The sequence below is a fragment of the Notolepis coatsorum genome (genome assembly GCF_963971535.1).
Source record: "Notolepis coatsorum genome assembly, chromosome: 19".
In the NCBI taxonomy this organism is placed as follows: domain Eukaryota; kingdom Metazoa; phylum Chordata; class Actinopteri; order Aulopiformes; family Paralepididae; genus Notolepis; species Notolepis coatsorum.
In genome coordinates, this window is record NC_140183.1 from 11873924 (window position 1) to 11898719 (window position 24796).

A 24796-nucleotide genomic window follows, 5' to 3' on the forward strand; every position below is an offset into this window, starting at 1 on the left:
CACCTCAATTGATTTGATTTTCTAAACTAGATGTAATAATAATTCAGCTTGCAGAGTATTTGAGTTGGGAATCAGAGATCACTGCCCACAGCATGTATCAAAAACTCCCGACTACAGAAAACAAAATCTCACACTATTTCCAAAAGACACCCCTGATGTTGTTCTCTCTCTGTCATCAATAAACATGCTCCTTTTAAATAAATGAGGATAAAAGATAGATTAACCCTGTGGTTCTCACCTGAGCTATGTGATTTATTTAGAGAAAGGAACACAGACACTCCGGAGACCCTTCCCATCTGTCATTATTTAGGCAATTTAGAAATAAATGTGCATCTGAGGTAGTGAATGCCAAATTACATTTTATTGTCTAATATCTGAGCAGAAAGATATTTGTCTGGCCTTTAGGCACATTTTCTAAAGCCGGTCATTTGTTTGATAATAATTATATGGAGCCCGCTCTTGGTGATCATGAGCTGGTGCACGCTATGAGGCATGCCTCAGTTTACCTTGCAGCCCTTCTCTCCCTGTGTTGTTTTACAGACCATTGATACCAGGAAATCAACTGGAGAGGTTAAGCTAGACTATTTTTTTCCTAGACTATTTTTTTCTCCTCAGGTTAGCTGCTCCAGTAATTACAGAACTAATATAAACATTTTCATTGCCATCATGTATAGTTCCTAGTATCTGGAAAATAGCTCATGTTGTTCCATTACATAAAGGTAGAGATATAAGTAATCTGAATAGCTATCGAGTAGGGGTGGGAATCACCAGTTTCATCACGATACAATATCGATTCTTTGGACAACAGAAAGACTCAGAAGAAGCTTCTATCCCCAGGCCATCAGGCTGCTAAACGAACAATAATCGCTAAACGAACAATAATCACTATGCAACAACCATCAAATGCACACAGCACACACACCCACACGCACACACTCACTCAAACAAACAACACACTGCAGCACCCACTCTCCACACTTTAGATCACACAAACACACTTACACTTTATATTTATTGATAAAGGATTTGCACTACAACTCGTACACCTACTGTGAATTGTACCTAAATTGCACCTCGTCCCATTTCTCCATTTCTGCCTTGCACTATATAGTATTGTATATTAGTACACTGCACAGTATTGTATATTGTATGGTAACTACGTCTATTCTGCATCGAACATTGTACATATGTCTAAACTGAACACTGTGACCTCTTTTTTTTTACTTCTAATTTTACTATGTTTTTATTTCATACTTATCTTGTCTTGCACAGTCTCTGGAGCGCAACAGTAAGAAGCGTTTTGTACAAAAGTATTCTGTACTTCTGTATGACAACTATTAAAGAAACTTGAACTTGAAACTTGACAACGATACGATATTTGCCGATATCACAAAGTCTGCCACGATACGATACGATTCGATTCAGGTGCCTGCGATCGATATGAGGCGATATTATGTGCCCATTTAACACAATCAGTAACATTTAGATCAACTAAAAAAAGGCTACGGAAATATCAATTGATGTTTTTATTTTTGAGCTCTTACAATATATTGTTTTTAATACAAATAGACCTCCTGTTCACTTTTTATATATTGAGCTTTAAACTTTAAGTAAAATGTTTTGGAACTCACAACACGCAAGCTAAAACCCCTTCCTCTCCCAAACTTCCTACAATTGTTTTATGTTGCATGATGATCATGAATACATTTATTATGTATTCATGTTTAAATATCAACATTATCTGTCCATCCTCAGTAACACACACACACACACACACACACACACACACACACACACACACACACACACACACACACACACACACACACACACACACACACACACACACACACACACACACACACACACACACACACACACACACACACACACACACACACACACACACACACACACACACACACACACACACACACACACACACACACACACACACACACACACACACACACACACACACACACACACACACACACACACACACACACACACACACACACACACACACACACACACACACACCTCTCCCCCAGTCCCCCACAGAAAGGTAGACTGCCCAGTGCCCCCACCCCTCCCAAGTCCCCTCTCCTCTCTCCTCTCCTCTCACGGTTAGCTGCTTAGCTTAGTTAGCTCACGCTAACGCAACGTTAATTTCGGTATTTAACGCGACGTGGGCATAAAGGAATGGCGAGGATGGAAAGCATGTTTAGATGCATTTGACCCCTTGTGGGGGAAAAAACAACAGGCACTTATTTCTGGCAAAATAGGCGGACTCTGAAGCAATGCTTTTTTTTTTTTTAACTCAATTTTTATTTGCATTTTTGTATTACAAGCATACAAACATCATATTTGAATATTATTATCCTCTCAGTCGGTCTTCCAGGTACATATTATATAGACATAATGTACAACACCGTTAAACAGACAAATTATAAAGAAAAAAAAAGAAAAAATGTAATACCCAAAAACAGAAATAATAAATACCGACTTAAGCAAAAGTTCCACAGACATAAATAATAAATTGAAAAAACATAAAGCAATCATCCTACCCAAATGATAGAGATAGAGAATACTAACTAAAGCAAAAATGTGTGACATGGGTTCAGAGACCCTCCTTGAACCTCTTTCCTCCTTTACCCTTCTCCCTCTTGTGTTGCATTTGTTTCTTCCTCTGATGTCGTTTTCGTTCCCCTTATAGTCCTCCCACTTTCCCCATCTTTCCCCAAATTTCTCTTCCTGTAACCTCAGCATGTGTGTTATCCTCTCCATATCCTGTATCTCTTCCACTATTCCTACCCATTGTGCTATTGTCGGTGGGTCTTCCTTGTACCACAGTCTCGTTATTGCTTTTCTGGCCGCTATCAACATTATCTTTATTAAATATTTGTCCCCCCCTTGTATTCCCTCGTGTGTCAGGTCTCCTAAGTAAAGCACCAGTCCTGTTTGTGGTAATCCGTATCCTAGTATTCTGATCATTGCCTCCCCTATCTCCTCCCAATACCCCTTCAGCTTCTGACATCCCCAGAATATGTGTGTGTGATTTGCCCCCTCCTTCCCACACATCCTCCAGCAAGCTCTTTGTGTTCAGTTCTGGGGTTATAAAGAATCTGATTATGTTTTTCCATCCAAACTCTTTCCATATCCTCGATCCTGTTGTTGAATGTTGTACCTCGCATATGTTCCCCCATTCCTTCCCTGTTATTTCTATCTCTAGCTCTCTCTCCCATTTCTCCCTTATGTAATCGGTCGTGTGTCCCTTGCTGTTCATTATAGCCTGGTATATTGCTGATATTACTCTTCCTTGCCCCCCTTCGTATGCCCATACTATCATCTTTATTATTCCATTCTGTTCTTCGTCTTTGGCCCCCCTTATTTCTTTGTTGTAGTAGTCTCTAACCTGTAGATATCTGAAGTGGTCCCTGTTTTCTAGTCCAAATTTCTCCTTTAATTTTTGTAGTGTCTGCATTTCCCCCTTCTCTATCATTTTGCATATCGCTGTTGCCCCCCCCCCCCCCCCCTCTCCCACCTTCTGAACCCATGGTCTAACCTCCCTGGTTTGAATCTCTTGTCATGTGCTACCCATCTCAGGACCCCTGAGTGTTTCTCCAATTTGTGTGTTTTTATTACTCTGTTCCATATGGTCAAGGTGTATTTGGTGATTGGATCTAATAGTCCCTCTTTTTCTTTAAATAGTTCCCTATCTCCCACCAGAGCTTGTACCTTGTATCCCTCCCCTTCTTTTTCAATGTCTTTCCATCTTGCCTCATATCTGTCGTTACACCAGCACGTCACTGCTCTCAGTTGTGCTGCATAGTAATAATCTTGTAGGCTGGGTACTGCCATCCCTCCCTCTTCCTTTGGTAGTTGTAGTGTTTTATATCTGACCCGTGGTCTTCTCCCCGCCCATATGAACCTCGATATCAGTCTGTCCCACTCCCTGAATTGATTCTGTGGTATTTGTATTGGTAGTGACTGGAATAGGTACAGTAACCTTGATAGTATGTTCATCTTAATGACCTCTATTCTTGAATTGAAGTCCAAGGGCATTACTGTCCATCTCTCTAAGTCTCTCTTGATGTTCTGATTTATCTGTGTATAGTTCGCCTCATATAGTTTCTCCACCCCTCTCGTGATGTTCACCCCTAAGTATTTAATCTTGTCCATGTCCCATCTTATCCCGTACTGTTCCCTAATTTCCGTCGTTGGGGTATAGTTCCATGCTAAGGTCTGTGTCTTTGTCACGTTTAGTTTGTAACCTGAGTAGTGGCCATATTCCTTCAGTAGATCCATCAGTGCCGGGAAGCTCTTGTCTGGTTGCCTCATGTATACTATCACGTCATCCGCAAATAGGCCTAGTTTATATTCCGTTCCCTTTATCCTTACTCCCTTAATGTCCTCGGTCTGTCTGATCAGTTGTGCCAGTGGTTCTATGAAAACGGCGAAGAGCGTCGGTGAGAGACAACATCCCTGTCTGGTAGCCCTCTCTAATCTGATTCTATCTGTCAAGCTGCCATTCACCTTAACCCTCGCTGTCGGTTCTTGATATAGCGCCTTGATCATCTTCATCGCCCTCCCGTTCAGTCCGAACCTCATCAATGTTTTATATAAAAATGTCCAGCTCACACTGTCGAATGCTTTTTCTGCATCTAGGCTAATCAGTACCGCGCTACCTCCTTGTTTTTGTATCTCCTCTACTATGTGTAATGTCTTTCTCACGTTGTCCTGTGTCTGTCTCCCTTTAATAAATCCAGTTTGATCTTCATCTATAATGTCTGGCATAAACGTCTCAAATCTCTTTGATATTATCGATGTATACATCTTGTAATCCACGTTGAGTATGGACACAGGTCTGAAACTACTACATAATTCTCTATCCTTTCCTTCCTTCGGTATCGTGGTGATTATGGCTTCCTTCCACAAGGGGGGCATTTTTCCCTCTTCCATCGTGTGTCTGAACGCCGCCCCTAACATGGGTGCTAATTCAGTTCTAAATGTCTTGTAGAATTCCGATGGGAATCCGTCCCTCCCCGGAGACTTGTTGTTTTTAGCTCTACTAATTGCCTCTTCCAGTTCTCGTTCCGTAATTATTTTATTTAATTCTTCATTCTGTTCTTTCCCTATCGATGGTAGCTCTAGCTTCTCCAGATATGCTTCTATTTCCTCTTCTCCCGCTGCTTTTGGCTGTGTGTATAGTTTCTCATAGTATTCTCTAAATGTCCTCTCTATTTCCGCTGGGTCTCTCAATATTTCATTAGTCTTTGTATCCCTTATTGTGTGTATCGTGTTCAACTTCTGTTGCGTCCTAATTCTCCTAGCCAACAGTCTGGTCGCTTTTGGTCCCCCTTCATAGTACGTTTGTTTCATGAACCTCGCTTTCTTTTCTATTTCCGTCAATAATTCCCTATTTATCCTGGCCTTTACTTCTTTGATTTCTCAGAGCGTTCCCTGTTCTTTTGATATCTGGTGTCTCCCCTCTAGATCCTTCAGCTTCCCTATCAGATTGTGATATGTCTCCTTTCTGGCTTCTTCAGCATTGCTGTCTTCTCCATCAATTTCCCCCTTATCACCACCTTCAGTGTGTCCCATAGAATGTTCGGGTCTACCATCCCGTTGTCATTTTCCTCCTTATACCTGGCTATCTCCTCCTTGATCTGACTCACCACCCCCTTGTTATTTAGTATTCCTACATTTAGTCTCCAGATCGTGTTCCTCCGTCTCCCTTCTAGATCTACTGTCAGATATATGGCACTGTGATCCGATATGTCCGCTACTCCTATTCTGCTCTCCCGTACCCTGTAACTGTCCCCCGTCGTCATCAAAAAATAGTCTATTCTCGCATATGTCACGTGTGGGTGTGAGTAATGTGTGTATTCCCTGTCCATGGCGTGCATCCCCCTCCAAACATCTGTAATTCCCATTTCCATCATCTGAATATTCATATATCTACTGATGGGTGCTCGTCCTTTTCTAGTACTCGTGGTGTCTAGGTCGTGATTCAGTACTACATTAAAATCTCCCGCGCATATCAATATCCCTTCTAGTTCCATCACTATCATATCAAAAATGGTCTCATATAAATCCCTCTCACTCTCTGGGGGTGCATAAACATTCACTAACGTAACCATTTGGCCCTCCATTTTCCCCTTCACCAGAACAAACCTTCCCTCCTTGTCTCTTACTTCCTTGATCAATTCAAATTTGACTGTGTTTTTGATTAACGTGATTAGTCCCCTCCTCGGGTTCCGTTTAAAGGAACTATAGTATGCATTTTCATATCCAAATCTCTTCAGTTTCTCATGATCCTGTGCTACCAAATGTGTCTCCTGCAGAAAAATCACTTCCATCTCACTTTTTTTACATTTCAACATCACTTTGCCCCTCTTTATCGCATTATTCATTCCATTAACGTTTAACGACATCATTTTTATACCTTTAACCATTGTCATCTTTCTTCTTCTTTCGTCTGTCGGTCCCCCCCATGTCACATTCATTCCCCCCTCCGGTTGGAGCCTCCGCTCTCTTCACCGAATACATATAATGATTAACATAAATAAAAAACATAAACTTTACATAAAGTGCTCCCAAGGCGTTCGGGGGGTCCCTGTGTCCCCTGCTGGTGGGTGAGGAGTAATTGCTCTCCTAGTGAGAGGCCTCCTCCTGACGGCTTGGGGGTTTGAAGCCTTTACCCCCAACCGCTCGTCATATTTGTCCAGCTTTCTTACTGTTTTTTTTGCTGTCGAGCTCCTGGTCAAAAGCGCTCTGTCCTTCATTCTGACCAAAGACCCTCATATCCTAGGTCCCTCTCAATGTGTCTCATATGTTCCAATGTCCCTCCTTCCTCCCAAACCCGTGTGTGGTGTCTCCTGTGTACCCCTTTTTACTTTCTTTTCCTCCCCTCTATTTTCTATGTGATGTCCATTTATCCCCTTAATCCCTTCCAACTGTGTTACTCGCAGCGTGTGTCTATGTATTTGTTTCAGTATGTTCTGTGTCCCGTCTATCATACCTAGTTATATTTCCATTTATTTCCTCCATCAGCATGTGTATTATGTGTCCATGTATACGTTATGTTCATTCCTATATCCTGCCTCTACCTGGGACCACCTGGTGTGTTTATGCATATGTTATTTCAGTTTCTATATTTTGTCTCTATTTGGATAGTTTTTTCAATCTCTTGTGCGTGTACTCATCCGTTCGCCTCCTCCCGCCTCCTCTCCACTCCTTCTCCGTCTCTGGCCTCCTCGTCCGTCTCCGCCCTCGGTCTGTCACGTCTCACCTCGGCCTTCTCCTCTCTCCTCCCTCCTCTCCCTGGTTTCGGTCTCCTACTCTGGTCCATCTGCGTGCCCCCTCCAATCTCTGCTGCAGGCTCCGCGTCTGGTCCTCCTGTCTCCTTCCTTCTCCGTCCTCCGCCATCTGCATCCCCCGTCGTCTCATCTCCTGCGCCGCCTCCCGCGCCGTCGCGTACGTCATCGTCCCTTGCTTCCAGTGAATCCTTAGCGAGGTCATGGGTGATTGGAATCTCATTCCGTTTTCTTTCATTATTCTCTTCAGTCCCGCGTAGGACCTGCGTGTTATTGCTACCGCTGTCGAGTAATCGTGATCAAACGATAGTCTTTTCCCTTCGATTTCTATCTTCTTGGTCCACGCGGTTCTGAGTATCAATTCCTTAATCTCAAATCTCAGAAAGTTAATAATCACCGCTCTCGGAGGTCTGTCCGGTTTCGGTCTCGGAGCCAACGCCCTGTGGGCCCTCTGAATCTCCATTTTTTCCAGTCCCGTCTCCTTCAATTGCTCTTTGATAAGCTTTTCTACATATTGGGTCACCGATTCCCCTTCGACTCCTTCTTTCAATCCCCATATTCTGATGTTATTTCTCCGTGACCTCCCCTCCATGTCCGATATCTTTGTCTCCATCTGTTCTTGTTTTTGAATCACACGTTAATACCTCGTGTATCTCTGTGTTCCATTCCTCCGCTTGCGCCGTTCTAGTCTGTAACTCGGTCACGTTTCTGTCCTGTTCCGCCATCTTCTCATCCACCCTTTTGAGTTCTGTATTCATTTCACCTCTGAAGTCCTCCTGTTCCTTCCTCAATTCCTCCCGTAACTTCCCAATATCATTCCTTATCGTGTCCGTGTTCAGTTTTATCGCCGCTGTTATGTTCTCCAATATCCCGGCCTGCATGACCACGGCCCATCCTGGCATTCCCGTGTCTGCCTCAGCGGGACCTCCCCCTTCTTCCGCCTGTCTCTTCTCGGCTTCGCTTCGGGGACTCTGTTTCTTCAAATTCTCCTCTTCTCGTGTGTTCTCCATTTCTCTTTCCTTCACAATCGTTGTCTCTTCCTTACTTCTCGTGTGCATTTTCATTTTTAATCACTTTTCGGGTCCTTTTTTATCCGTTTTTTCGCTCATTTGACCAGGAGCTCTACCGCACGTGTGTTACCCGTCTGCTCTCATACCGGAAGTCCCTGCTCTATGCTTTTTTGTGTTTTAAGCACTTTGGTACAGTCACAACTGTTGTAAATGTGCTATATAAATAAAGTTGATTATGATTATCAGGCAGAACGAAAGACTGTCAGGTTTTAAACTCTGTGGGGGACCCAGGCCTGAATTGCGCCCTGAGAGAGGTAACTGCACCCTGAGAGGGAGGTTCAAAGAGTCAAATTGGGTACCATTGGCATTGGGTACCATTATTTTGTGCTGTGAAGCACTTTGAGCTGCAATTCTTGTATGAAAGGTGCTAGACAAATAAAGTGTATTATTATTATTATTATTATTATTATTATTATTATTATTATTATTATTATTATTATTATTATTATTATTATTATTATTATTATTATTATTATTATTATTATTATTATTATTATGGTATGTTCAGTATAGTCTCCTCCACACCCATTTCTTAGAGAGCCATCTAAACAGTGTTTATGGAAGAAAAAAATTCAAGTGATATCTTTTGAAATCAAATGCACTATTTTGTCGTGACTACAGATGTAAAGCCCCTCGTATACATGGCAACCATTTGAGATGTGAGACATGGTTTCATCTATTTGTTCCTGACCACGAGGTATACAGTGAGGAGCATGACTGCCAGGAAGCCAGATGGAAAGATTGAGCTTGGTTGGTAAAACCTGTAGTCTTGCTTTTATTGTGAAGATGATCATGATCTCTAGCTACATGTTTAAACACTGCGTGGGAGACAGAATGGTCTGCAGCAGAGAGACAAGCTAACTTCCCTTGAAGTTTAAACTCAGTCCAGTGTTGCCTTTGTCTCTGTTGTAGCGCCCTCATGAGGTGACCTCAGGCATTTGAGGTATAACTTCTCTGAGCCTGTAGAAGGTTCCTCTTCAACATCTCTGAGCCTGTAGAAGGTTCCTCTTCAACATCTCTGAGCCTGTAGAAGGTTCCTCTTCAACCTCTCTGAGCCTGTAGAAGGTTCCTCTACAACCTCTCTGAGCCTGTAGAAGGTTCCTCTTCAACCTCTCTGAGCCTGTAGAAGGTTCCTCTACAACCTCTCTGAGCCTGTAGAAGGTTCCTCTACAACCTCTCTGAGCCTGTAGAAGGTTCCTCTTCAACCTCTCTGAGCCTGTAGAAGGTTCCTCTACAACCTCTCTGAGCCTGTAGAAGGTTCCTCTTCAACATCTCTGAGCCTGTAGAAGGTTCCTCTTCAACATCTCTGAGCCTGTAGAAGGTTCCTTTTCAACATCTCTGAGCCTGTAGAAGGTTCCTCTTCAACCTCTCTGAGCCTGTAGAAGGTTCCTCTACAACCTCTCTGAGCCTGTAGAAGGTTCCTCTACAACATCTCTGAGCCTGTAGAAGGTTCCTTTTCTTCTACAGCAGTAAACATTACTTTTTCATTAACCGCTCAGCTTCATAGCAGCCCTGAAGATGCTTGGCCACAGATGAAGATTAGCTAAACAACATGACTAAAACCTTGCAGCATTTAAAAAACACCTCAAAACATAAGACTCTCCACCGATTACAGGTGTGTGTGTGTGTGTGTGTGTCTGTGTGTGTGCGTGCATATGATTGTGATGATGCAGCATATGTGTGTGTGTGTGATGCTGATGCATTGTGTGTGTGTGTGTGTGTGATGATGATGCAGCATATGTGTGTGTGTGTGTGATGATGATGATGCAGTGTGTGTGTGTGTGTGTGTGTGTGTGTGTGTGTGTGTGTGTGTGTGTGTGTGTGCCCCACTCTGTTCTTCTTACCTGACATGGTGGCAGGCAGGATAGCCTGTCCGACCAGACCTTGTTGAAGCAGGTTCTGGTCAAACTGACCCGACAGAACCTGGTTAGCAGGGAGGTAGATGTTGGTGTCTGAGCCGGTGGCCTGGAGCAGAGTCACAGGGTGCAGGACCTCTGGACACGCCTGTTGCTGTCCCAGGTCTTGGCCCTGGTCCTGCTCCAGGTCCGTACCCTGGCTGACCCGGCCCGCCGAGGAGGCTCCCCGTTTGGACTTGCGTCCGTTGCTGTTGGGCCGGTAGTGGCACTGGATGTGGGTTTTGTGGCGGGCGGACGTGCGGAAGCGGAGCTCGCAGAAGGGGCATTTGAAGGGCTTGGAGCCGGTGTGGAGACTCATGTGGACCTTCAGGCTGCCTTTGGTGGAGAAAGATGTGTTGCACATGTGGCAGTTGAACAGTTTCTGACCTGCGAGGACAAGGAACACTGTCAGTTGAACAGTTCATGAACATTGAGGACAAGGAACACTGTCAGTTTAACAGTTTCTGACCTGCAAGGAAAATTAATACTGTCAGTTGAACAGTGGAATGACCTGTGAGGACAAGGAACACAGTTTCTGACCGGCGAGGAAAACAGTGTCATTACACAGGCAGAGAAGAGGTGTATGATTCACCTCTGGTGTCTCTAATGGCTTACTGTAACTTTCTCTGCATTCCCCATTTTAAAGGGTATATCTCATCAATCACGTCTGTAATTAATAATAATAATATTAATCATAGTAATAATGATTGGTTCTTAGGGCTCCTCTGGTTTGCTTTGAACCAGGAAAAACTGCTTTTTCCTTTGCTGCTTTCAACAGCATGGAATGCCCTCCAACTGACTCTGAAGCTGAAGGTTCTTCCTTCTCTTGCTGCATTTAAATGTATGATCTCCGAACAACTGTGTGTCGGCTTGTAACTGTCTTAACTGATTTCTATTGTTTATTCTTATTTGTTGTGTCTATATGTATGCCTTTGCTGTGTCTTTGTTTTGTAAGCTCGACAGTACACCACTGCAAATAATGTCATTGGCTCAAAGTACAAGCCCTAAACTCCTACACAAAAAGTTGGCAGAAAAAAAATTAGTTATTTTGCACACAGTCTCACAAATATCCGAAAACTCTCATCAGTCAGTTTCACACGTTCGTATTTCGTTTGTAGTTAATGTGCTTGAAAATATCTTAAAATTATTTTCTCAGAGGACATCGTTGTGTTGATTGCAGCTCAGTGAAATGATGCGGATGAAAAATAGCGAGAAGGATTGATCATTTGTAACAGCTGTGGTTGTGTGGTGCAAGCCACTGGAAATAATGGGGCGATGCTGTGCCAGTCTGCGTCGTATCTGAGAGGGACAAAATACCAATGAGTGGAGTAACTAATTACTATTCCCAGGGAATAATAAGTAATTTATTATTGTTAAGAGAAGTGAGAAGTGAACGTGTTGAGCAGCAACCCCACCAGGGTGCAGCGGTACTGTAAGACACAAAGCTGACCTGTGTGAGTCTTCACATGGCAGTCGAGAGTGGACTTGACTGTAAAGCTCTTCCCACACTCATCACACTTGTAAGGTCTCTCTCCTGTATGGATACGGATGTGCCTGCACAGAAGGAGAGAGAGAGAGAGAGAGGTTGACAGAAAGTGGCACAGACAAAGAGACAAATAAGAAAGAAAGAAAGAAAGAAAGAAAGAAAGAAAGAAAGAAAGAAAGAAAGAAAGAAAGAAAGAAAGAAAGAAAGAAAGAAAGAAAGAAAGAAAGAAAGAAAGAAAGAAAGAAAGAAAGAAAGAAAGAAAGAAAGAAAGAGAGAAAGAAAGAAAGAAAGAAAAAGCAGTGTTATTAGTGTTTTATCAGTGTAATTATTTAATATACCCTCTGAAATTCATACTTGTGGAATTTATCATATTTATGTAACACAAATATCTGTTTCTGAAAACAACACTGCTGGCATAGAGATACACAATGGTAACGCTGCAAGTAGATAGGAAAAGACCATCTGTAGCGATAGTATTGGCCCAATATTGATACTGGACATAGAGATACGTAGAGCAGTGTACTCTGACAAATCCTGTTCCTTGTGGCCTGATGCCATGTGTAGAAGATGATCTTCTACAACATGTTTAGGAGCGATCGACTCTTCTCATGTGTATACCACCACCTAGAGGTTCTTAATTTATTCTGTAATGAGGTAGGTTACAGATCCCTATCACGCTTTCCACAAAGTGGCAGTAATAACAGGTGGAGTTTTCTGTGTGTCCTCTAATGGCAGGGAGCAGTGGGACCACGCTGGCTGCATTGTGTAGATAGGGAGTGCAGAGACTAGGTTTAGGGCCTGTCTACACGTTGAAAGAATAGCACTTGTTTTTCAGATGTGTACATAATGTAAATATCTGTAGATGACAGCAGACATCTACTCTGACAGAGCTATAGATCTTAAATGAGGAGACAGCCAGTGTGTGTCTTCACTCAGCTAGACGGTGGGAGAGCCACAGACAGGCCCTGCGAGAGATAGAGCCAAGGTCATCGGCAGAGGTGTTAATATCAACAGAGATAGCTGGTCAGCTAGGGAGGGGAGAAACCGTTGCTATGGGGAAGAGATAGAGAAAGGACGTTAGAGGTTGCTATGGGCTATCAGCCGTTGCGGGACTATACCTTTTTTTTTTTGTATTTTATTTTTTTTATTATTTTTTAAACAAACACATAAACAAACATGACAACACACAATAGGATATACAAATACACATATGCTCCAGCTCGTACCCCCCTCTCCCGGACCCCCCATTGGATAATCCAACCATACTATACCTTATAGTTGGGAGTTCTTCCGGTTTGACTCAGACTAGGAAACGAAGCTGACGCGTAGACACATTGACAGAGAGACTGCAATAGCTGGAGGGTGGTGGACAGGGAAGGCTTTTGGCTAACCACTAGGCCTCAACCATTATCAAACTGATAGCAGGAGAGACCGGTAGAATTAAGGAATTCTATAGACTTTTCAAAGACTTTCAGAACTGTTCCATCTTGAGGATATGTTTATGGAATAAACATAACGTTTGACGGAAAGGTATCACGTTTCCAGTGTGTCGTTTTCTTCTGAGTCGGATGCATTACCGGGGAGATAGAGTGTGCCAGCCAGTATGAGGAGTAAGGTATAAACAACACAACGCAGACATCACGGAAAACAGAGATATTACTGGCTGATAAACACGAGAATCCAACAACGTGGAAGGACCACGCTGGGTGCATTGTGTAGATATGGAGTGCAGAGACTAGGTTTAGGGCCTGTCTACACGTGGAAGGACCGCGCTGGCTGCATTGTGTCGATATGGAGTGCAGAGACTAGGTTTAGGGCCTGTCTACACGTGGAAGGACCGCGCTGGCTGCAGAGACTAGGTTTAGGGCCTGTCTACACGTGGAAGGACCGCGCTGGGTGCAGAGACTAGGTTTAGGGCCTGTCTACACGTGGAAGGACCGCGCTGGGTGCAGAGACTAGGTTTAGGGCCTGTCTACACGTGGAAGGACCGCGCTGGGTGCAGAGACTAGGTTTAGGGCCTGTCTACACGTGGAAGGACCGCGCTGGGTGCAGAGACTAGGTGTAGGGCCTGTCTACACGTGGAAGGACCGCGCTGGGTGCAGAGACTAGGTTTAGGGCCTGTCTACACGTGGAAGGACCGCGCTGGGTGCAGAGACTAGGTTTAGGGCCTGTCTACACGTGGAAGGACCGCGCTGGGTGCAGAGACTAGGTTTAGGGCCTGTCTACACGTGGAAGGAACTTCTCTGGGTGCCGATGCGGCTGAGCTGAGACACAGAACACATTGGTGAGTTACATGTCTGATTATCACATGTGCTCCTCGCAACAGAACCGTAGGATTAAGGTTGAATATCGGCAAAGTGCTTCTCTAATCATAACTTCAGTTCATATAAAAATTATGTTTCAGTCCATAATCTGAAAATTTTATGTATTATTGTTATTATTTTTAGTAATCCCCTATTATTTCTAATATAGCACTAATCTGATTACTGTACCTTTTTAAATCTCTGTAGCAGATTACTATTTCTTTTAATCTATCCATTACTCCTCAACCCTGCCATTAGCATCAGGGAAACCGAATGTATACAATATGAATAAAGCCACAGTGTAAAACACAGAATAAATATAATACTGTATTATGGTATCTATAAACTTTATGCTGTGTGAGCCAATAATTGCTGTCTGACTCAGCATATCAAAATCTTATCAATGTACAATATGATTAACCACAGTGCAAACGTTAGGTCAAGGGGTGCATTGTGGCTTAATTCATATTGTATATTAGTAAAATGTTTACATGCAGAGTCAGACAGCACTTATTACATTGCATGGAAGCAGAGAATGAAAAGGGAAGAGATGACCAAGCATTTGTTAGCGGTGGCTGCTAATCTTGTGATTCTCCGTGCTCTGTTCTCTGCTTCCATGAAATTAAATAACTATTTTTGTCTGACTCAGGATATCAAAGGGTTATCAATATTCATTCAATCAATTCAATTAAAACAACTACCGACTGTAGATGAAATGTTTGGCTATTATAGATTTAAACTGACCGATTAAAACATTTTCCTGATTCAGTGCAAATGCAAACCAAACCAAACCAATCACCAGAGCAAGTATGATAAGGTCCAGAGTTCCAGTCCAGTAATGAAGTGATGTGAGGGTGGAAGATAATTAATAATGGCTTTATACAAAAACAGGTGCCAGTGCAAGTCATGTCTCTCTACCAGAGAGTACCACTCAATTTGATCATACAGCATACAATGATGAGTACTGTAGTATTTGTATCCCCCTCTTCCCTCCCCAACATCCTCTCTCCCCTCCTCAACATCCTCTCTCTCCCCTCCCAACATCCTCTCTCTTCCCTCCCCAACATCCTCTCTCTTCCCTCCCCAACATCCTCTCTCTTCCCTCCTCAACATCCTCTCTCTTCCCTCCCCAACATCCTCTCTCTTCCCTCCTCAACATCCTCTTCCCTCCCCAACATCCTCTCTCTCCCCTCCCCAACATCCTCTCTCTTCCCTCCTCAACATCCTCTCTCTTCCCTCCCCAACATCCTCTCTCTTCCCTCCCCAACATCCTCTCTCTTCCCTCCCCAACATCCTCTCTCTTCCCTCCCCAACATCCTCTCTCTTGCCTCCCCAACATCCTCTCTTCCCTCCCCAACATCCTCTCTCTTCCCTCCCCAACATCATCTCTCTTCCCTCCTCAACATCCTCTCTCTTCCCTCCCCAACATCCTCTCTCTCCCCTCCCCAACATCATCTCTCTCCAACATCCTCTCTTCCCTCCCCAACATCCTCTCTCTTCCCTCCTCAACATCCTCTCTCTTCCCTCCCCAACATCCTCTCTCCCCTCCCAACATCCTCTCTCTCCCCTCCCAACATCCTCTCTCTTTCCTCCTCAACATCCTCTCTCTTCCCTCCCCAACATCCTCTCTCTCCCCTCCCAACATCCTCTCTCTTTCCTCCTCAACATCCTCTCTCTTCCCTCCCCAACATCATATCTCTGTGATCAGGCTGTTATCTACACATCCTGGGTTCATGTAATAACTCCTTTTGTGTTCCCCACTACAATACTGCGTCCCCACCTTTCCCTCCCTATGTTCAGTCCCATCTCCAACTCACAACACCTATCCAGCGGTCACAAAGCCATATGTCACCACCCCGTCCCCACCCTACCTACTGTATATCCTGCCGTCATGTAACCCTACAAACACCGGGCCCCGCCCCATCTGTATGTATAAATTGTGTTACCAAATGTTCATCGAGGATCTCCTTCGGGGTATGTTGCCTATAACCCGTGGAGTCATCCAGCCTAACTCTTGACAAAGTTGTATTTCGATACTCTGTTTGAGTTAATAAATCTGTAATAACCAAGTCTACTTGACTGAGTGCACCCTTTCCACCACAGTACCATAAATGTCACCGGTGATAAAGTCCTGTAAGTGGTTGTTTGGTGAGTGGATGTCAGGGTTGTTTAGAAGTGATGCGGCTGGACCAGGACTTGGTGTCCTGGATCTACTGACCTCACCAACAGACCACAGTGAAGACTGCACAGCAGGTCTGATGTGGTGCTGAGCAACACTGACTTTGCATTGGAAACCTCTTGGAATCGGATTCTCTGCTGACCTGTGGTCAGCTTTTAAACAGTTTTAGGCCAATATTTTTAACTTTCCTGGTACTAACTGATTGTACATATGTTTTTATTCATGTTTTGCCTGTATTTTATAGTTTTTATGGTGTTTTTATTGATGCCTATTTTCCATTGTGTAATGTTTTCTTACCTTTATATTCATCTGTTTTTATTATTTATTGTGATGAAATGTAAACTGAATGAAAACATTATTATAGAATTACAGCTGGAATGAATGAGAGACTGACACTGAAAATCTCACATCAAAATATAAAATCTCCATTTTGGATATCAACTAGCTAGTAGGCAAACAAGTAATGGAACTAGTTTACTACAATTCAGTTATTTAGTTAACATTTTAGTTCAGACAGCAACTGCGACAATTGATTTATCACCTGCTACAGGGTTCCTGCTGGTTCCAACAAGTTAAATTTAAGACTTTTTTAAGACCACTTTGAATATAATTGAATACCTATTGCATGGCCCTACTGGTAGAAAAGTATGAAGGAGAATGACTATGAAATAAATAATTCCATACAAATAGCTGGGGAGGAACTGTACTACTTACTTTACAGCCTGGACATTTCCCCCAAACACATTTAAACAGGATAGAGAAGTTATCGCAACATGGAAGAAACGTCCTAATCCAGTACACTGCACAGGAACCCTGTGCTAGCACAGGTTAAGGCTTACCGTTAAGCCAATGTTTGCCAATGGTAATCTGGCAACCGATCACTGGTCCCGTAAATTTGTTGACATTCATACATTAGTTTACATTCAAAAGCTTCCTCTGCTTCCAGGGTGAGGCCTCCTCCTGTACAGGACTGGAGGATGTGACTCACAACCCACTAACCAACAGCACATCGCGATCAGAGGCAAACACAGGACGCAGATGAGACAACAAACAGGTTCTCTGTCCTAAGGCTGAGAAGAACATCTTGCAAACAGACAGAAATCAAGAAGCCACTCATAAGTGACAACAAAGTGTCATTGCCTGTTGTGTGTGTGGCTGTATCTTCTGAGACCTCCCACTATAGACACGTTAATTTGTAGAGCCCAAAATCACATCACAAGCCCACAATGGAACAATAGCCACTGGCTTAACCTCTAATGAAGGGAAATTCAACGAGAGGATCCTCCCCAACGAGGACCGCCAGGTGGGCAATAGGTAACCTTACATGGCAGCTGGCTTCACAAGATCACACAGGAATCCATCTTGTCTCAGGCTTCAAGTTATGCGCGTGTGCCCCAAACCACAGTGGTTCAGACCAATCAGAGTCCTTTGAGAAACTACAGGCGGCTACGGGGGAAAGAAACTCTGCCAAGTATTTCTCTTGAAGTGCCAGTCCTATTGCAAACAGTTTGTGTGCAACAGACCATCTGGTGGCTCAGGTTATGCAATAGATGCAGCGGGTGTGCAATATGATTTCACTTGGTGAACCAGATGGAGAAAGTTCCATTGACCAAAAAGCTAAATGCACCCTGAGTTACTTGTAGCAGATGGTCATGTTCTGTTGTGCTCTGGTGGATAATGGTGTCTGGTGGAGGAGCTGCTCTCTAGAGACTATAGATAGAGGGGGGGGGAGAGCGAGAGAGAGAGAGAGAGAGAGAGAGAGAGAGAGAGAGAGAGAAGAGACTAGAGAGAGAGAGAGAGAGAGAGAGAGAGAGAGGGAGAGAGGGAGAGAGAGAGAGAGAGGGAGAGAGAAGAGACTAGAGAGAGAGAGAGAGAGAGAGAGAGAGAGAGAGAGATTAATTCATTGTGCTAAGCTAGGCTAACGTGCAGCCAGATAGCTTTCTACTGAACGCACAGAGAGGAAACTGGTATCTATCTTCTTGTCTCTCTCTGGAGAAGTTGTTACACTGTAACACGCAACACTTTGATGAACATTGTTACTCAGCTGATAGAGTTATACCCTTCTTGCTGTCTTGTCGCACAGAACTTGTAAGTCGCTTTGGATAAAAGCGTCAGCTAAATGACTAAATGTAAATGTAAATGTAAGACGGTAAGCTAATTTCCCAAAATGTTGGCATGTTCCTTTAAGTTCAGCAATTTTGTGTCTCATTTCTTTCTTTCTTTCTTTCTTTCTCTCAACGCTACTTCCCACACTCATAGATGGGAGGCCGAAGGTCTCTAGAGGCTTCCGTTAATGAAATGATTGATCTGGTTTTACAGAGTATATGTTATTGTAATATGAACTACATAATATACTATAATAACACATTTCCGTTTGTTGGCAACGGTTTTTGGGTCATATCTTTATGAAAATTAATGTGTTGATAAGATAAAAACGACCTACGTTTGTGAAAAGGGGCGTTGCTGCGGAACCAATCAAAACGCGTTACAACGTCAGGTGACTTGATTTCTCCCAATGACATTCTTCAAGCCCTGGAACCAGGAAGTAAATATTGCTACTCGTCTGTTGACAAGACTGGATAGCTCTGCATTCGGTAAGCTCTCAATTCATTACTATTACTATTGAAATGCATTTTTACTTAACTTTACAGCATTATTCAAACGTGATAGGAAGTTATGAGTCATCAGCAGTTTATATGCAGTCCGTTTTGACGTCCGATTACACATTGGAAAATGTTGTAGCCAGCTCACAAAGACTAACGTTACGTTAGCATTTTAACTTTCTCAGATAGCAATCTAACATTACGTTAGTGTAAATCAAACAACTCTAACCCAATACTAATAATAGTAACTTGTTTCACATTCTTGCTGTGTGTTACACTATGGTAATAGGGGTCTGTGTTGTTGCCTGTGACGTTAGAAATTTGACGTCGTCACAACCGTTACATATGTACAAAATATACTGTCTCATAAATATACTCTTCCAATATAACAATTAACAATAGTTTGATATTGGATGGTCCCTGTGCTGTTGTTTACTGTCTATCTGTATGTCATGTATGTAATATGTTATGATGAATTGAAAATAGGGGACCCTGATGTAAACAAGATGAAAGTCTTTCTCTGGTCTGCATCCCATTAACAATTGTGTGTATTGAGCTGTACTGTACTGTACCCATTCTGCAATCTGTTAATAACGTTTTCAATCAATCAATCAACATTTATAACACAATAACAAGTGTGAAAATAACATGTTATTTATTTTAACAGTAACATGTATTACAAAAACATATTCCCTGTTGTCCCAAATTACTGCTCCTTAATGATGATGATTCTTTAGCTTTAAGTATTGTTCAGAGACGATTTTGGCTGGCAGGAAGTACTGCTGAAAAAAAAAATTGGCGCTTTGATGGCAAGCTCCACATTCTCTACCCTTTAATCACTGGAAACAGTTATTAGCTGATGTTGTAACAATGGAGCTTTCTACAGCTAGATTAAATGGTGCAAACTATCAAACAATAGATAGCTGGAACCAACAATGTGCATTGTATGCCTGTACCTGTGCCTATCTTCCAAAAAAGAAATAAAATATATGAAAAAAAGAAGAAAAAAAACTCCAGTGAAAACTTAGGATACAGTGTTCTGACAGTCCAAACACAGACACATGTCTGTACATGGTAGGTTGTTTGATTTGCATGTGCATCGCCCCTTCATGCATTGTGTTTTTTTGCAGGAGCAGTATACAAGTTCCAGGATTGCGACTGGGGCTGGAGGAAGTGACATCCAGTCAATCTCGAAGAAATCTCTGGACTGCTGATCACCACATGGGAACTGTATTGAGAGGCATGAGCACAGTGAAGCAATAGTCGGGTGTCTGCTTCCTCCTGTATTGCGAACAGTGTTTGTAGTGGTAACACCTCCACCCCTGTGCCACTGCTGTTGACTCTGATGACATGGCACTCAGACCCATGTCCAACTATCAACGTGATGTCTTGCATTACCTCTTTGCTGGATTTTGACCATGTCTCAAATAGAAATTGCTGTAGGTTTTCTTTGTTTTCGCCACAAGCTAAGAACTTGGACCATTGTTTTGGTGTTTTCTGGTCAGCTGAATATATTGTAGTCAGCTGACATCCTCTTGCTGCTCGTCGGTTTCTCTCTGCGTTCTTTATGCTCAGTGTTTTGTACGTGTCGGGGACAAAATGCACCACTTTGGATTTACTTGCTTTGGCTGGGTTGATGAGGTTCAATAGTACGCAGTTTGCAAATCTTCCAAATGTATCCTGAGGTTTCATTGCCTGTATCAGAGCCATTGCATCACACACCCAGGTTGAGCCATCAGGGACTTCAACTGTGGCGGGTGGATTTACTGATCCCTTGAGAAAGTGCATTAACTTGGCTTTATCAGTTTTCACCATAGAGCCATCCATGTTCGCTATGGCTGCAGGGAAGGGTCCCAGACTGTAGACTAACATTTCCCCGATGTCAATCTTCCTGACTGTTCCCACCACTATAAGCCTGGCGAAGAGGTCTCGGTCTGCTTTCAGGGCCATCTCCTTGCCTCTCACCTTGGTAACACTTGATGTTGCTGTGTCCTTGAAGGTTTTGAGTTTCATCTTTTTTACAGGAGCATGGAAGTCCACCTCATCTGTTAGGAGACGTTTAAAGAAATCGCCAAATGCCTTCTCACTGTACTAGTTACACATTACACACATACAAATGACAATAACACTATGTAACAACCATCAAATGCACTCACAGCACACACATCCACATGCACACACTCACTTTAAACAAACTACTCACTGCAGCACCCACTTTAGAACACCTAAACACACTTTATATTTATTGGCAAAGAATTTGCACTACAACCCATACCTCATTACACCTTACTGTAAATTGTACCTCATCCCATTTCTGCATTGTACTGTATAGTATATTGTATTGTAACTCAGTTACTTTTCTACTCTGCATTGTACATTGTATGTATATATTGAACACTTGTCTACGTACTTGACTTCTATTTTATACTTATCTATTTTTATCTAGCACAATCTCTGGAGCAAAACAGAAAGAAGCATTTTATATAAAAGTATTCTGTACTTCTGTATGACAACTAATAAAGAAACTTGATCAAAAAATCAACATTCTGTTCTCTATGCCAGGCTAGATCTGACCGACGACAGCCCGCCTTCCCAGGCACGGATTATGCTTTGTGTACAGTGATTATTCCATGGATAAAGACCCCCGACACTGCCGTGTGTTGGAACCCCCCCCCCTGGAGAGGACGCAAGGTGAGGAGGCGCTCTGCAAGACGAGGTCGCTTCACGTCTCTCCTCCGTGGACCGGAGAGAGCCGGCCCACAGAGAGTCCAGCTGCTTTCATCTGTGGTCCAAGGATCGCTGGCGCATTGAACTGCACTACTGTGGGTTCACCCAGGATACCCTTAGCCGGACGAGGCAGCCAGACTCTACCCCCCCCCCCCCTCCTACTCCTGTTGTCTTACAAGCGACCGGATTAACCCCCCTAGTGTATCCAGTCTTATAATCATTAAAGTATCATTGCTGTTATTCCTTAACTATTCCAGGTCGTATATTTACCACCTGCGCCATCAGAGATTGGACATTCTCTATTGATATACCGACGAATACTCTTTGCCATAAAAGTGCATACTATTTCAATTCATAAATGTAATTAAGTGATTAAGTGCTTGCTCTACACACCATTGCTGTGTAGGAATAAATACATACTTCGACTTCGTACATTTGTGTTGGATCCGTTTCATCTACGTGAGAGTGTTTATCATAATATATTTATGCCGAGTACTGGGTGGCCGAATATAAAGTACAAAGGTAGTGGTAGTAAGTATCATATCTAGTAATACAGTCAGGGAATTGTACCCCTCAGTTACAATAGTATTTAGGTCGGATAGATCTAACGTTAATATCACGTTAACCATCTAAAGCTCATCTGTGACGTCGTTATGGTTAATACAGTGCGAAATACAATCTTATATAGTAACAAAACAATACACAAATTGAAGATAGTTTTGAACGTTTTATTACAATAGTATTTACTGTCTCATGTTGTGTATAATCAGCTAGCGTTCCAGTCAGATCCATTCTCCGTTGTTCTTGTTGACAATTTTGGGGTCCCGAAATCCCGTTTCTGTATCCTGATTGGTTTATCAGCTAGAGGTGTCCAAAGATATGCATGAGCAAACATTTAATTTAAATGTAAGATTACGAACACCGATGACCAACAGACGGCTGGCCAACAAACGTATTTTGACTCAACATAATAACTAGATATCACACAAAGAATTGTGTAGTCTGCCAACATGGATCAATCAAGTTCACTTTAGACAGACTCGGCCTACCATCTATCAGGTTTCCCTGCCGGTTAGGGATTCAAGCCGGTGGTGCTTCTGTCACAAGACTACTTCTCTGCCCTTCAGGTAGTTACAACAATACAAGTTGTGCTGAAGGGTCTGCAATTAGGTAAAATTAGACCTAAAATAATCCCCCTTTAAGTTCACCAACCTGTTTAATATGTGGGAGTTAAGTTATTATTTACCACATAATGTTACACTGTCTGCCTATTGATGGCATCTCAGGTTATATGACGGTGCTGCCATCTAGTGGGCCAGAGGTGGTAGTGTTCCCTCGTATCTGCGTCACTTCCTCTCTATGAGTTGTTGACGTTGAACTTGACCGGACACGCAAGAGAGCGGACGTACACACAGCGTTGCTCTCGTTAACGTTATAGTTTGACGGTGACCAAGTATGTAAAGTGGCTTACCAAGCGGACATTATACCACCAAGAGAGAGTGAGTTTTAGTACCCAGCTAATTTGATGTTTAGTAAACGTCTGGGATTAGCATATTACAGCGGACTATAGGATTCCCCATCTATCGTTACCAGTTAGCCGAAGCTAGCTAGCTCGGCGCTAATACCTAAAGTAGATTCGGCTCATGCTTCGATAGCTGCTCTATACTGGACATATCAGTCGATATATAACACAGACCAGAGAACATTTAGATAGTGTCTGTGTCGCTGTAAAAGGACACAACTAGTCCTAAGAAGTAGCCATAGCAGTAGCCTGTGGTACAGAGGGGACCAGCGTGTCTGCAGCAGCTGTCGGCCTGCGCCGTGCAGCACCACGGAGCGGAGGGAGACACTCGATCCACCACAGCGGAGCATCTGGTCTGCAGGAGCAGACTGGTGGCGCCTATTGGACCGGGCAGCGTCTTCCCGCCCTCATCAACACGCAGCGGTCTACTACTCCTCATCACCTCCATCTCTCTCATCCTGCAGAGGGAATTGTTCCTCTGTCACAGTGGTAACCGCGGCAACGTTTGGCCAGAACACTTTATTAGAACTATTTGGGCGCCCATCTAAATTTAGTAATAGTATTTAATTAGGCTTTGTGTAATGTGATAACAATATTTTTGTATGTATCTTTTTCCCCTTTTTTGCTTATATAAAAGCATTATGATTCAAACAGTTTCCTCGCTCTTTCTAGTTTAGGTGACTCCATTTTAAGTTATTCACTCAGTTGTGTATTTGGTACAATTAGTTTAAGAGTTAAGGCATCCTACCACACCCCCTAAGGTGATAATTATATACAGTCCTCTAAGCTCCCGCACACAAGTGATGAAAGTGGCCTGGCCAGATACAGAATTCTGCAGAGTACGGAAATACCTTTTCATTGTTTTTTACAAGACACGACTGAAAACACAATACATGAGCATGAAGTTGCCAGCAGATAATTTTTGTTGTCAAGGAAACTTTTAGTTTAAAACCAAAACCAATAATTAAGGCCATGACAAAAAGCTCCACTGAGGAATTCAATCATTAAAGCCATGACAAACAGCTCCACTGAGGAATTCTATCATTAAAGCCATGACAAACAGCTCCACCCAGAATATACTCATCAAAGCCACAATGTCAGAACTGATCTGATGTAGTAATTTTTATTTACTGACTACTATTTAGCCCCTGGGGGCCACTGCCAATGTTTCTGCGATTCCGGTGTAGCTGCTGGCTGCTGATTCCCAAAATCCAGGCCAAGACTTCCTCTTCCGTGCACCGGTAATTGTTTACAGTCCGATTAGCAACCAACTCTTATAATATTTTCAAAGGAAATTGTGTAAAACTGTTTAAGCAATTTGTTTATTTTATTACTCAAACGTTTCTCCACACAACACACATACATCAATACTTTTTGTAGGTTTTTAGAATCAGACGACATTTCAGCCAATGGGTTCTGCCGCTTTTGCTCCCCACACAAGCTGTTTACCTGCATGCAACCAAAGCCATACTACTCTGACTATAGGTGGTATCGGTGCATCGCTCGTTATCGGTGTATCGCTCATTATCGGTGCATCGCTCGTTATCGGTGTATCGCTCATTATCGGTGCATCGCTCGTTATCGGTGTATCGCTCATTATCGGTGCATCGCTCGCTATCGGTTGTATCGGTGCATCGCTCGTTATTGGTGCATCGCTCGCTATCGGTTGTATCGGTGCATCACTCGTTA

At 43.0% G+C, this 24796-nt stretch overlaps 1 protein-coding gene across 1 annotated transcript in view; it reads right to left on the reverse strand.

The window, feature by feature from the left end:
• The window catches only part of LOC311245940 (uncharacterized protein), a gene marked incomplete at its 3' end in the record, with an annotated part of 90264 nt that overhangs the window by 20647 nt on the left and 44821 nt on the right, over positions 1-24796 (reverse strand). The window contains exons 11-12 of the mRNA XM_084335965.1: positions 11738-11841; positions 10237-10674 (exon numbers count right to left, since the gene is read on the reverse strand). Of these exons, the coding sequence (XP_084192091.1) occupies positions 10237-10674; positions 11738-11841 (542 nt within the window). The remainder of the gene's footprint in view (positions 1-10236; positions 10675-11737; positions 11842-24796) is intronic.